This window comes from Vipera berus (assembly GCF_964194415.1).
Source record: "Vipera berus genome assembly, chromosome: 2".
In the NCBI taxonomy this organism is placed as follows: Eukaryota; Metazoa; Chordata; class Lepidosauria; order Squamata; family Viperidae; genus Vipera; species Vipera berus.
In genome coordinates this window covers 182,686,804-182,701,534 of record NC_138203.1, presented here as the reverse complement: position 1 = coordinate 182,701,534, position 14,731 = coordinate 182,686,804, and the positions used below count along the sequence as shown (strand labels likewise).

Sequence of the window (14,731 nt, the reverse complement as noted above, 5' to 3'; positions counted from 1 at the left end):
CCCACTGCCTCGCTGTAAGTGCGCTTTGAAAGTTCCATAAACTTCTGCTGGTCTTGTTCTTTTATTTGTTGTGCTCTTTTTAAAGCAGCACGCGTCACCCTTAGCTCTCCAGCATCAGCCAACAAAGTTGTAATTTGATCCCTTCCAGCACCATCCTCCTCTGTCTGACCATCTTCAGCCTCATGAGGTTTTTCTTCACCAGATCCCTTTGCCGCTTCCAAAAGTGATAGTGGGGTTGCTTTTAAGACATTATTGTAGAAATCACGCGCCTGTGCCACAGTAACCAGGCGGTATCTTTTACCTTCATACATCGCCACCAGCCCAACTGGAATCTCCCATCTGAACCTTATATCACGTTGCTTAAGTTCCTGCACAAGAAATGCAAAGTCCTTTCTTCTCCTTAAAATCTTTGGAGGAATTTTCTTTAAGACCAAAACTTCTTGGTCAGCAACCACTACTTTAGTATCGTAGGCAGCTTGAATAACTTCATCTCTGATTTCTCTCTTTGTAAAATAAACCACCACATCTCTAGGTAACTTCCTCTGTCTGGCAATCCATGAGTTAACACGAAAAGCTTTATCCATACATCCCTTTATTTCAGATGCTGGCTGACCCAATACTGCTTCCAGGGCTTCAGAAATCAGCTGCTTTAAATCTTCTTTAATATTTTCTTTTAAGCCTCTGATTCTAACAGCATACTGCATCTGGTGAAACTGAACAAGGCTTAACTCTCTGTCCATTTTGTCTCTTAAGTCTTCATTCTCCAATACCTTTACTTCTAGTACAGCATTTTTTTGAGTCAAATCTTCCACTTTTTCTTCCAAACCTTGCACACATTCAGCCACACTTTCCACTGTAGACAAAATGTCTACCCTCATCGCACTAAATTTCTCTTCCATCCTCTCTTCTATTCTCTCCTCCATTTTTGCCAATTTATCACCCAATGTTTCTAAAATTACCTGGGCATGTTTTTCAAGGGCATCTTGTAAATCCTTCAATGTCAATGCAGCAGGAGGAAGCAAGGCTTGCAACGATGTCTGTTGCACCGGAGAAGTTCCAGCACTCCGAAGGGTTTTTGAGGGAGGTTTAGCCGCCATGTTTTACTTTCACTTGTGACGCACTTTCACTTTAAGTTTAAAAAGTCCATTAAGCTCGAGAGTAAAAATAAAGATCCTCTTCACCTTTTCCTCTTGTACCGCTCTGCCTGCTCCTTTTATTCCAGGGTCTTTCCTTCTGGCAGGGGTGGTCGCAAACGCCTGGCTCTGCTCCAAGAAATCCGGAGCAGAGACGCTGACCAGCTGGGAGCAACCCAGGCTACGGGGGAGTTCGATCCTTCAGCCGCCCAAGCTTTAAACTCAGGCGGCCCCGGAGAACTCGACCCCTACCTGGGGCCTCACCCCCTCCTCTTCTCCCAAGGAGGGGGCTTCAAATTCACCCGAACAGCTGATCGGCGCTGTTTCGGGTGAAATCTACATAGCTGAGCCGCGGGCAGCCCGAAAAGGCTGTCTCCGGCGCTCCGCCGCCACCGGAAGTCTAAATAAAAATAAATATTAACAATTAGTTAGTTTCCTGCTTTAGTGAGAAAAAAAAGATTAAAATGAAAGTGATAATTCTCCCAGCCAGTTTTGTGTAGGCTGAGAACTAAAAGATGGCAGATATACAACTGATCTTTATTCTGGGTTTTTTGCTGCTAGCCTTCAGAAGTAAATTAAGAATTAAAGGGATGATTTGATCAGTTCAGTCATATTAACTTTTAACAACTAATACTGAAGGAAGGAGGGCGTCTGCCAAATCAAGGATTAAAACTTTGATAAAGATTATTCTGAAGTTATTACACAGAGACTTTAAACTTAAATATTAGATAGTTGTTGTTCAGGCTAAAATGGAGCCTTTTATACCAACCTATTTATTGGAATTTGGCAAAAATGACTTTAAAAATTTGCTGCTTCCAGATGAGAGCTAAAAAAAATCAGTGATCCAAATATTATAAATGCTAATTGTAATGTTGCAGTTGAATACAGTATGAGTTCAAATTTAAGTGTTCTGTACTGATCGTTTAGAACTAAGGCTAGGATGACAAGGTAGACCACAACCTACTTGGTAAGCAAGAAAAATATGGGTGACAGTATCACCACCAGATGGATTTGTAAGTGGCTGACAAACTGTACTCAACAAGTAATCCTCAATGGCACTACATCTACATGGAGGGAAGTAAGCAGTGGGGTACCACAAGGTTCTGTCTTAGGCCTAATACTCTTCAATATCCCCATAAATGATTTAGATGAGGGAATAGAAGGAGATCTCATCAAATTTGCAGATGACACCAAGCTGGCAGGAATAACCAACACTCCAGAAGACTAGCTCAGAATCCAAAAAGATCTTGGCAGATTTGAACAATGGGCCCTATTTAACAAAATGATATTTAATGTGGAGAAAAGCAAGGTATTGCACATGGGCAGGAAAACCAAAGGTACAAGTATAGATTAGGCAAAACCTGGCTCCAGAACAGTAACTGTGAGAGGGACCTTGGAGTCCTAGTGGACAATCACTTAAACATGAGTCAGCAGTGTGCGGCACAGCCAAAAAAGCTAATACAATCCTTGGTTGTATAAACAGTCATAGAATGAAAATCATGTGAAGTATTAGTACCACTTTATAAAGCCTTAGTAAGGCCACACTTGGAATACTGTATCCAGTTTTGGTTACCACATTCCAAAAAAGATGTTGGGACTTTGGGGGGGGAAAGTGCAAAGAAGAGCAACTAAGATGATTAAAGGCCTGGAGACTAAAACATATGAAGAACGGTTGCGGGATTTGGGAGTGGCCAGTCTAGATAAAAGAAGGGCTAGGGGGGACATGATAGCCTTATTCCACTATTTGAGAGGCTGCCACAAGGAGGAAGGGGTCAATTTATTTTCCAAAGCACCAGAAGGCAAGACAAGTAACAACTGATGGAAACTAATCAAGGAGAAGCAACCTGGAATTAAGGAGAAACTTCCTAACAGTGAGGACAATTAACCAGTGGAACAGCTTGCCTTCAGACGTAGGTGCTTCATCACTCGAGGTTTTTAAGAAAAGACTGGACAACCACTTGTCTGAAATGATATAGGGACTCCTGCTTGAGCAGGGGGCTGGACTAGAAGACCTCCAAGGTCCCTTCCAGCTCTATTCTGTTTGATTTCTTAAAATAAAAGATACATTAATGAGACATCTGAATTTTGCCAGTCCAAATCTAGAGCTGCCTAAATTAAGATTGAAAGAACTAACACAGTGATGAGATTGCCCATTCTTTCTGTACAGAACCTTTATAACGGTTAGTTGTAGTCTTAGTATTCTTTATTATGTGGATAATCGATGCTGAGTAAACGTATTTTCTCTTTAGCTGAATTCATGCCTATCTTAGGGACCAACCTGAATCCAGAATTCATTTCTGTGTGCAACAATGCTACTTGGGCAATTGGAGAGATATGCATGCAAATGGGTGAGTGTAAAAAAAGTGCCCACACAAATATGGGTGGATAGACTACTATAGCACTTTGGAGCAGTATTCCTTTCTAGTTTTTATATGAGAATAATGTCTCTTTGGCATTTTAGGGTGGTAGACTTCTTGTTGCTTAGGTGATGTATGAAACCTATTTAAGTTGTGCTTTTTGGTGTCTAATTCTGTTAGTCCCCCAATGAGATTTTCACTCTCACAGTCTTGAGCCATTGTTAACGTTGGCTGTGATATATTTTGATAATTTGATAATATAATTTGTTGAAGTGCTGTCCCAATGCATGGAGGCTGTGTGAGCCTCAGTGGGAAGAAACTAATGCAAACTCAAATGCCACAAAGACCAAATGGCTGTAGATGTTAGAACCACCTAGATCTGGGGACCTTATATTTTTATTCATGGATGGAATTGCATTTGTCCATTCAAGAGTGATGAAGCTCTTGGATTTAAGGAACCAAAAAGGCCTTTGCAGAGCTCCATCTGGAGTATCAATTGCATCCTTTCCTGGTTTGAGAGGGCCTGCCTGTAAAGACCACTTAGAAATTTTTCTGCTTCGTGAGCTATGATGATTGTCAGTGTTTCTCCAGGTACAATTCAAGGTGGTGATGATGACCTAGAAAGGCCTAAATGGCATAAGGATTGATTATTTGTGACACCATCTGTCTCCCATGGTTTCTTCCCATCTAGCTGACAGAAAGTGCATTCTCTGGGTCCCGTTAATAAACAGTGCCATTTTTCAGGAAGCATGCCTTTCTGTGACTTGGTGCCTGGCATCTGAAATGGCGTCCCCTCTGAGATCTGAATGGCTCCCACCCTAATAGCATTCTGGAAGCCCATAAATATCAGGGTGTTCTCCCATGCTTGAGTTAGGTTGGATTGCTTGCATGTTTTTTTGATGGTGTATATCCACATTCCCCATTTTCATTTGTTTGATTCAGCCTAGAGTTGGATAGTGTCAGAGTCAAATAAATACATAAATAATAGCATCAATTTCTACTTTATCTATAGTTGTGGCCTACCCCTAATTGTAACAGGACCCTTTTCTTATATTTGATTTCTAGCCTTAAATGGTGTTGTTAAGATTGATATAAGCTTTTCTGGTCATTGAATCAAAAATCATTTTGTTTATGCATGAAGAACCAGCAAGATGTTAAATTGGAAGACATTCAAATATGGAGTCTAGATTTCTACAACTAAGCATGACTCAGTTCACAAATTTCTTTTTACCAGGGGCTGAAATGCAACCATATGTTCAGATGGTGCTGAATAATCTTGTGGAGATCATCAACAGACCAAATACCCCTAAAACTCTTCTGGAAAACACAGGTGAGAGGGCATTTGCTGTCCTAGTGATAGCTATGATTGTTTACTAATTCATAAATAGATTTATTAATTTTTTTTAAAATCCCATTTATATCCCGCCCTTCTCCGAAGACTCAGGGCGGCTTACAATCTAAGAAGCACAAATCAATGTGCTTAGCAATAGCCTTCATTCTATGTATATGCCTGCTTTATTAGGGCTTTCGCCCCTCCCCAAGCAGCATTATTACAAAGTCAGCTTATTGCCCCCAACAATCTGGGTCCTATTGATTAGATTTCATGGGCAATCCTTTAATATGACAATCATTCAAGATTATGCTTTAACCACCAGTTCAGAAGAAAATGAAGTTGTTAAGCTTTATGATCAATTCCAAGTTGGAAAAAAAAACAGAACATACAAGCAAAGTGTGTTGCTTGTGATTGAAATGCCAATGTTGGAAACACAAAGAAAGAAAATATCATTAAATAGCATGGTTTAGGAAACTAAAATGAAGCAGGGGACCAACTTATCAATATCTGCTGTTCTAATGATGTCATGGCTAACACTGTCTTCAAACAATGAAAATAATGCCTCTATACACAGACATAATCAGATGGAGGATATATAAATGCAGTTCGGTACATCAGGGGTCCCCAACTTATGGGCCGTGGCTCACTACTGGGCTGTGGCCACTTGGCCACCGGGCCGCATGAAGGGATGGAATTGAAGGAATTAATAAGACATAACCATCAGATGGAAATGTCATTAAACCTTAGACTTCTATGGCTGTTTCTTCACTAAAATTTCACTAATTTCAAATGATTTATGACTTACTAAAGGTTTAATGGAATTAAAAAGCTGTATGTATTTACTTTCTTTTTTTCTGTGCACGTTTACTAGTGTGAAACCATCTTTATATTATGTGCTGCAGTATAGTAAAGCTAAGGTGGTATTGATTCTGTCCACCCATATCTTATTACTACAAATTGATAAGACACTGCTTTTGTGACAGGTTTGGGTTTTTTTTGTTTTTTCTAGCCATCACAATTGGCCGCTTGGGCTACGTCTGTCCTCAGGAAGTGGCACCGATGTTGCAGCAGTTTATCAGACCTTGGTTAGTGTTTATGAAGAGGCATAGAAGAAACTTTGGGGCTTGCTTTTCCGGGGTTAAAACAGACTGGGGACATCTCAAATGGTGAAGTATTTGATCCTCTAGAACAGGGGTGTCAAACTCAAATTTCATTGAGGGCCACATCAGCATTGCGGTTGCCCTCAGGGGGCCAGGTGGGTATGGCCAGGGTGGGTGGGCGTGGCTAGAGTGCGTATGGCGTACTGGGTGGGCGTGGCCAGCTCTACATCGTTTGCATCAAGGGTGCCTATGGGGGCCTGGGCAGGAGTGGGACAGATCTGAGGGTCTCTGGCAGAAGGAAGGTCTCTGGGCCAGGGCCAAGGCAGTGGGGGCCATTCCCTCACTGTTTCCAGGATGGCTTCGTGGGCCACATGAAACCAGTTCGCGGGCTGGATCTGACCCCCGGGCCTTGTGTTTGACATGTCTGCACTAGAACAGACATGTCAAACACAAGGTCCGTGGGCCGGATCCGGCCCGCCATGTGGTTGCGTCTGGCCTACGGAGCTGCACTGGAAACAGCGAAGGACCAGCCGGCAGCACCTCGGCCTGGCCCAGTCCAACTGGGCGCCGATCTACAACCTGGTTGCGTCCATCAAAGCCAGCACACACACAGCCTTAGATCCACAGGGTAGCCCTCAAACCAGCGACAGGCACCCCCATCCCGCCCCTTGAGCACACGTGCAGGAGGCAGCAAGCAGATGGAGCCTGGCGTCCCTGCTGGCTGTTTTGCCCTGGAGGCTGACTTCACCCAGGACACCAGCCCTGGTCTCTTCCTGTGCACACATCCAGGGGGCGGGGCAGAGGCAGCGGGGCAGCCCCTCACTGGTTCCAGGGCTGCCCCATGGATCTAAGGCTGAGTGCGTTCTGGCGTTGATGGACGCAGCCAGGTTGTAGATCAGCGCCAACCCCCCTCCCCCACCAGCACCTCCATGGTCCGCTTGCCGACCTAGGCTCACAGCCACGGGGCTTCCCTTTCACCAAGACTGGGGGGGGCCCACACGTGGGATAGCGATGGCCGGCCGCAGAATGGCCACCAGCAGCACTGGCAATCTCTCCCCCTCCCGTCGTTCCTTCCTGAGCGTGGAGGAAAGAGAGATGGGAATGAGAAGCAGGGGAGGAAGAAAGGAAGGAAGCAAGGAAGGAGATGGAAATGAGAAGGAGGGAGACAGTGAAGGAGGGAAAGAGGAAGGGAGGAAGCAAGGAAGGAGAGAGAGGCAAGTTGGTTGGAGATGCCCCAATTCACGCACTTCTGATTCAGTCCTGGATCCATTGAGACTTGGGTTCAAAGGAGAAAGCAATTTTGTGTTCTGTTTTGTCACAGACAACTTTGTTGGTAATCCAAGTTAACATTGATATTCTTGAGTTGTGAACTCTTAGGAAAGTATCCCCTCCTTGTGTGTTGCAAACGGCCATTTCCAATGGGGAAAACAGGACAAAGCAGAGTGGGGGAAAATATTTTCCTTTGCTATATTTCCAGTCTGAATTAGACCATGGCTGGGTCCCTACAGAAGAGCCCTTTTAAGCATTATGTATTAATGGAAAAGCAACTAACTTAATGCTAAAGCTGTTGCACATAAAAAACGGAGGAGCTCTGATTAACTATCCCAGCCACCATTTTGACAGTTTTGCTGTACTGTTGTCTGTGGACGCCCCCACTAAATGCAAGCGTGGGAGAAACCGAGCCTGGTTTGTTCCCGGTCTTTTAAGTGGCCACAGACTACTAGCAAAAGTGGCCTTTGATCACAAGGCAAGGAGGCATCGAGAAATGTTTCCCCTTTTGCATTTGAGCATCCAAGAAGGGACAGGAAAGGAGAAAGGGAAAGAGGAAAGACAAACAAAAAGAAGGAAAGAGGGGAAGGAAGAAGAATGAAAGGAAAATGAAGAGGGAAGGAAAAAGAAGGAGGAAGGAAGGAAGGAAGGAAGGAAGGAAGGAAGGAAGGAAGGAAGGAAGGAAGGAAGGAAGGAAGGAAGATTATAATGAGAGGGAGGGAGGGTCTGAGGAAGTCCTGCCTTACCACTTGCCCACGAGCAGCCCTGCTGCCCTTTCGCCATCCCCTTTTCCCTCCTCCTGACCTCTCCTGGTGGTTTCCCATCCTATCACTGAGGATGCTTTGGTTACAAAGCCGAGTGGGAGTGGGCCTCCCTCTGACCCACACATTTTGCCCTCCCACACACACCATGAGCAACTTGGCCAAGGAGAGCGAGCCAATCAGCAGCAGCCTTTAGGAGGAGGTAAGCACAGCCAGGCGCCCCCCCTTGGGAAAGGCTGGACTGGGCCCTCCACTGCCCAGGGCTCCGGGCAGCCTGCATCACTGGGGCTCCTCTGCATGGCCTGAGAGGGACAGAAAGGCTCCTCTGGTGGACAAGGGTGTAGTGCTCGCCCTGGTCTCGCCTTCCTCGGCTGGAGACAATGGATCCCCCCCAGCCCTGCACAGGCCACCTACCCCCGACACGAGCAATGTTGAGCTCGCCACACCCACACCTGCTATGCCCGCCACGCCCCCCCCCTGCCCCCCCAAGTCTACAGTTGAAATACATTTAATGTCACAGTTTTTCTTACAGGACGTGTAAAGGAAAGATCCTAAAATTAGCATTTATAATGTTTTTTTTTTGCTTGTGGTTTTACTCTAAATAATGATCAGAGTTTAAATTGAACCATAAGCACTATATAAAGAAGGCTGCTAAGTGAATATTTATATGTAAATACATTAGTGGAAGAATGTTATTTGACTCTAATAAATCTGATGATGTATCTCTGCCAAAAATACCAATCTTAGTGCATGGTTTGGGAAATGCATTGTTTTTGGTCTTCCCCACTTTCTTAACATATGAAAGATGTATTCTTGTTCATAGGTGTACATCTTTGAGGAACATTCGTGATAATGAAGAGAAGGACTCTGCTTTCCGTGGCATCTGTATGATGATTGGAGTAAACCCTGGTGGAGTTGTACAGGTAAATAAGCTTTAAACATAAATTCTTTACTTTGTTATGTATGCTATCCCAGGCTGAACAAGAAGATAGATCTTGCTGTACTGGTAAATCTACTGTTAAATTAATTAAGGATGTTTGACTCTCAAATGCTTAGCCATAATAGCAGTCAGTTATGAAAAATATTTTTATATGAGGAGACAATTTTTAAATTTTGCATGCGTCTCCCTTGCTAGACTCCAAACAGATTAATGTCTAGTTTTTCTAAAAAGACTGATCCTATTACCTTGAACTCTGCCAGCCTAATTCATAATAATCAGACATTTACTCAGTCCTGCATAAGTTTCAATTTGTTATGATCTTCATTGCTCATTAATTGATGTTAGAGCTGGCTGTTCCATTCTCTGCAGTATTTTCATATGCTCGTTAATATGTAGAAAACTAGTCAAAAACATCCAGTATATTATATATATTAGTTTCACAAGATCTTCCTTAGCTTAAGGCAGGCGTGCCAGGTTTCTTAACTTCACACTGGTTAGATTTTTGATGTCATGCCCTATACTTTTGCAAAATGATGTTGGCTTAAACTATAATTTGTAGTGAATATTTTCTTAAGAATTATTGTGTTTTTCTAGGATTTTATTTTCTTCTGTGATGCTGTTGCTTCATGGGTGAGTCCAAAGGATGACCTGAGAGATATGTTTTATAAGGTAAGTCATCATCATAGGAAGAGGTTTGTTTGACAGTATGCTGTATGAAGAGAAGTAGTCATTCTTTTAGAATTCATTTTACTTCAGTAAGTTGATGTTATTTGTATATACTCATGTTGTTTCCTAATTTATATCTCTGAATTTTCTTTCTGAGTTTTTTTGGAAACTGTAGATAGATTATAAGCAGTTTTGTGTGAGAGATAGGGTTGTGTTAATAATGGTGTGGTTGTAATGGTGTGCCTTTTTCTTCTTCCTAATGAGTGATACTGTATTTTTTCCAGATTCTCCATGGTTTCAAAGATCAAGTTGGGGAAGATAACTGGCAGCAGTTCTCAGAGCAGTTTCCTCCACTTCTGAAAGAGAGGCTTGCTGCATTCTATGGTGTTTAGGCGAAGCCGCAAAACCATACTTGGTGAGTCCCAAGAATGTTGAGTGAGATTATATCCCCACAATTAAAAGGAGAATGGGTAACTAAAAGGGGATGGAGCATTTTTTAAGAAATCTTGTCTCAAGGCTGAGAAATTGAGAAGAAAGGGATAGATCTTCCTGCTCTAATCTCTAATTCATACTGATTTTGAAGATGCAGCCTTTTCATTTTACTATACGCGTTAGAATTAGGAAATATACCAATAAGACTTTAACGTCCACCATAACCAATGGTATTGATTTTTTATTGCTCCTGAATTGTGGCCAGTTTCCACTTCTAATTGTGGCTGTACTAATTTAACTCGTTACTCTGCATGATGAAAGTTAAGTAACTTGGATAAAACGAGTTGTGAAAAATGGTTCAGTCTTGTGAATTCAGTGGGTTATTGGCTACCTTTTTTTTAATTCCAATAATCTCTTTCTTTCCTTAGGTTCCTGTGTGCGCTGGGAGGGATACTGGGAACTCGTCCATAACCCAGTGTTGCAGATCCCTGTTAATGGGGGGTTAGGGAGGACGGGAAGAGCATTGTGGGACATAAAATGACCGCTCCCCATCTCCTGAAATTTACAAAGTTGGGGGGGGAGGGTGGGCCTCCATAACCAATTGAAACAAAAACCAGGGTATCTCAGTGGCAGAAGGAAAGGCCTCGTTTATTCAGAGGTCATCATAGATGGAATGGGGTGGGGTGGGACTCGGCCCTGCGCTGGGAAAAGGGAGCAAACTTAAACTGCAACACTCTTGAGAAGGGGATCTAACTAGGGGCCATCATAAAGAACTAGCTAATAATAATAATAATAAAGGATAGGTTTAAGATGTTAAAAAGGATTAAAAGCTACAGTGGTTTAAAGCCAGCTGACGAAGAGGGAAGGGTTAAAATGTAATCCAAGGGGGTTATACTACTGTATATTTCCAGTCACTGGGATTCAAGAGATCAGCTATTCTTCACCTTTTCAAGACTGCATGGTGACCAAGAAGTAGATTAGCAAATCTGTGAGTAGTCCATAATGACTAAGTGTAAGCATTTTCATCTAGGAACCTTAAAAAAAAACCCACAGAAACTTTTTGCCATAATAATTGCCATGGCACTGTGTGCTAGAAGTGATGCTCAGTGCAAAGGCAGCCTATGACCTTGCAGGGACCTGCTAGCCATCTAGGGAGCAGTCTTTTTCATAAGAAATCCTGTTGGAGAAGCATGTCTTCGTTTTTTTTAAAGATGCCACAGTTGCCATGAGTCTTTTACCCTGTTGTTCAGCTGTTACTTTGTGACACTGCTATTATATTGCTTCAGTTGCAGGAGGCAGGAAGGAGCAAGGAGGGAAATTGAATTTCACCTGGGAATGACTACACAGGCCAAACGTGGGCAGAAAACAATGCATTTATTATTATTTTTTAAATGGCTCGTGGCATACAACGTCCTGCACTCTTCTGATCCGAGTGGTATTTTACATGATGGTAATTTACATTTTCTGTCTTAAGGACTTCTTTACCACATTCACCACTCTGGCCTACAAAAGAAATAGTAAACATAACAAAGTACAGAAGAATGATTAAACAGGGAATCCTCCATGAATGATCAGTGAAAGCTTGTAGCTTTTGCTGCATACTTAATGGAGTTGCTGTCTTAAGAAATTCTCATTAGATCCAATTGCATCATTCTCTGAAAATGGGGGGGGGGTTGCTGAATGCTTTTAACATAGTTAAAGCCATAGATTTTTAATAGGAAATGAAAATGTTGGAAGTAGAAGCCCGTTTTCCCCAAAGGCAGCTAGGATGTGAGGGAAAGGGAATACTGCTTCACTTTTGGAAAAATGAGGAATGCTTGAGGAGAGGTAATACTCAAAAGGAACATTCTGGAGAATAAACAAGAACAAGATTTGTGCAAAGTGGTGTTTGTCTACAGACAGCTTGGTGACAAGGAACAAGTGAGCTGTTCTGAGCAGATCCCAATGGAACTTCGGCAACATCAGGATTAATAGCCAGACAACTAGGTTGAACTGTGCCTTGTGTCCTGCATTGTTTCTGAGGGTGGTAAACAAAAGTGGTGAGACTACTTAGATGTTAAAGATGATTTGTGTGACAAAAAGGACATCTCTTTTGGGGGTTAAAGTTGTACTTTCTGACAGTAACTGATGGTGGTACTTTCAGTACTGTGTATGAACTTTTAAAAGTGTATTTGTGAGATTGCCCAGTAACTTAAGCTTCACTGATACACCTATCTACATTTTTCTTTATATTTCTGGCCTCCGTTTCATATGTTGATAATGCTTGCAGTTCTTGGAATTTGACATAGAACTTGCTGGGGCATTACCATACAGGCCTTTGTGCCAGAAAATCATTTTATTTGGGAGATGGCGCATACCTAGGTGAAAGCTGCTATTCTCATTTATGGATCTGATTGCTAGGAGGTGGGGCACGCCCTTGCATCTCTGCATCTCCTCAAAAGGTCAAAGAAACAATGGTAAAGTTGCAGATAGCAAACTTCCTGAATTTATCTTTTTAATAGTATCAAACTTGAGCAGGTCTCTGAAAGCAATCGGCTAGTTCTTTGCATTTTAATTGTTTTATTACAAGTGTTCCTCCTTGTGCTGTACTCTCCTTGTCCTGGGGGGAGGGGGAGCAGAGATTCTATTTGGGTAGCAATTGGTTTTTAAATGCATGGGAAAGAAATATGCATATGTGGAGGTGGAAGCCTGGCTTGTACTTTGAAACCAAGTGCCCAGGAGTATGAAAAGAAGGCTGTGAACTCTTCCATCCAGTGAAGTTTAAGCTACTTGGCCTGACTGCCTCTTGAAATGGAATTTGTCTTTTGTACAAGTGCTTCTAGTATTGCCTCCTGTTTGTTAATCCTGGATTTGTATATTTGTAAATGTGCCGTAATGTTTCCAATGGTGGAACTGCAGTGTACCTAGTGTTGAAGCAGCTGCTTGCACCTTGCTCAAATGAGATTTTTCTCATTTTTATGTATAATTTTTTGTCAACTAAAAAAATTCCTGTGACTCCAGTTTCCTTGTTTCTGACCACTTTCTTTGTCTTAACTTAAATGTTTTTCATCGTATTTTCCAATGTAGTGATTCATTCCCACCCACCCACCCACACACACACACACAAATTCAGGTGGGGTGAAGAAACCTGAATTCTGTATTTCCTACTGCTTAACTTGTATTAATTTTTCCCTTGAATTGCCTCATTGAGAATACTACTTCAGTGGCGGATGGGAAACTATTTTTTCAAGTAACTTCAGTTTGTTGGTTAAAAGATTTGCCTTTTCAAATTATCACAATACAGTTGGTAGAATGAAACACTTTTTGAAAAGATGCATTTGAGCAATGTGGAATTAGAATTCTAAATTATACACAAACCCAAGATCATTTCCTTTCTAATACAGAAGTACGTGCTAGTGAAGATGTTGGAGCCCTTTGATAACCATTATTTTGCAGTGAGTTCAGAAGATAGATTTATGCAAATTCTCGGGCTTTCAGAAAAGAGAATTAGACGTCTCAATAACTATCTTGCGCTGTGCCCTTAAAATGAGACAGCTGTAGCAACTTTCCTGTTCCTTGGACTTCTGTGAATAAATGGCTGATACAATTTACATCAGAACTTAAGTAGTCTCTAATTCAGGGGTCTTCAAACTTGGCCCTTTTATAACTTGTGGACTTCAACTCCTAGAATTCCTCGGCCAGCATGCCTGGCTGAGGAATTCTGGGAGTTGAAGTCCACAAATTATAAAAGGGCCAAGTTTAAAGATCTCTGCTCTAGTTCTAGCCAATTTTCTGGGCTAAAACTTTTCAGTCGTAAAAGGGCCAAGTTTGAAGACCTTTGCTCTAGTTCTACCCAATTTTCTGACAAGATTTTGTCTTTCATCATCTATATTAAAGATTTGTTACTACACAAGTCAACTGCAGGAATTTATTAATTGTATTTTATCTTTCTGGACAAGGTTGTCCTGGAGTGCCTTTAAACTAGATGGTAGTCATGCGTGTGCAATGTTTAGTTACCAAAACATATTTCAGTTGCATAATTCAATTTAAACAAAAGTAAAATGACTATATTTTGTGCGTGCATTTGGAGAATATAACTATACTACATACTTGAACATGCACATAACTTCATCCATACATTTAGTCATACGTATGTTCTAAAACTCTTATAAAACAGTCCTGTCCTGCTGAATTTCTGCGTCCTCAATTGTCTTTAACTTAATCCCTCGTCAAGATGTTAAAAGAGCAGTCCGTTTTGCTAGTAGAACTTTTTAAAAGAATGTTTCTAAACACCGCCATAAGCCAGATAATAAACAGTCAAAAGTTTCGCTAAGAGTACGGTTGAGGCTGCGGCAATGCAGCTGGTGCCCGTGGGACCATTGTTTTTTTAATTAAAGAGTTGTTTAATTAAGGCAGGGGTCTTCAAACTTGGCCCTTTTATGACTTGTGGACTTCAACTCCCAGAATTCCTCAGCCAGCAATGCTGGCTGAGGAATTCTGGGAGTTGAAGTCCACAAGTCATAAAGGGCCAAGTTTGAAGACCCCTGAATTAAAGAGTTGTTACCTAAAAGTTCCCGTGCGCGCGCACTTGGAACCCAGAGAAAATCGGAGACTTGTGAGGGCTCCTCCCCCGCTAAAAAAAGGTTGGTTCGCGTCATCAATTGGCGCCGGAAGTGGTTCCTTGGAGACGAGACGCGCGAAGGCGTCGTAGCGGCCGCGACCTGTCGAGGCAAAGCTGTCTTAAATCGATGGTTTTTGGTT

The 14,731-nt window shown here is 42.2% G+C and overlaps 1 protein-coding gene across 4 annotated transcripts in view; it reads left to right on the top strand.

The window, feature by feature from the left end:
- TNPO2 (transportin 2) overlaps window positions 1-12,990 on the top strand; it is a 41,632-nt gene extending 28,642 nt beyond the window's left edge. For all 4 annotated transcript variants that reach the window (XM_081318019.1, XM_081318021.1, XM_081318020.1 and 1 more), the window contains exons 19-25: window positions 3,383-3,481; window positions 4,725-4,820; window positions 5,833-5,908; window positions 8,777-8,876; window positions 9,488-9,562; window positions 9,844-9,974; window positions 10,420-12,990. In XM_081318019.1, coding sequence (XP_081174145.1) covers window positions 3,383-3,481; window positions 4,725-4,820; window positions 5,833-5,908; window positions 8,777-8,876; window positions 9,488-9,562; window positions 9,844-9,951 — 554 coding nt within the window. In that variant the 3' untranslated portion in view covers window positions 9,952-9,974; window positions 10,420-12,990. The remainder of the gene's footprint in view (window positions 1-3,382; window positions 3,482-4,724; window positions 4,821-5,832; window positions 5,909-8,776; window positions 8,877-9,487; window positions 9,563-9,843; window positions 9,975-10,419) is intronic.
- Window positions 12,991-14,731: the final 1,741 nt, after the last annotated feature.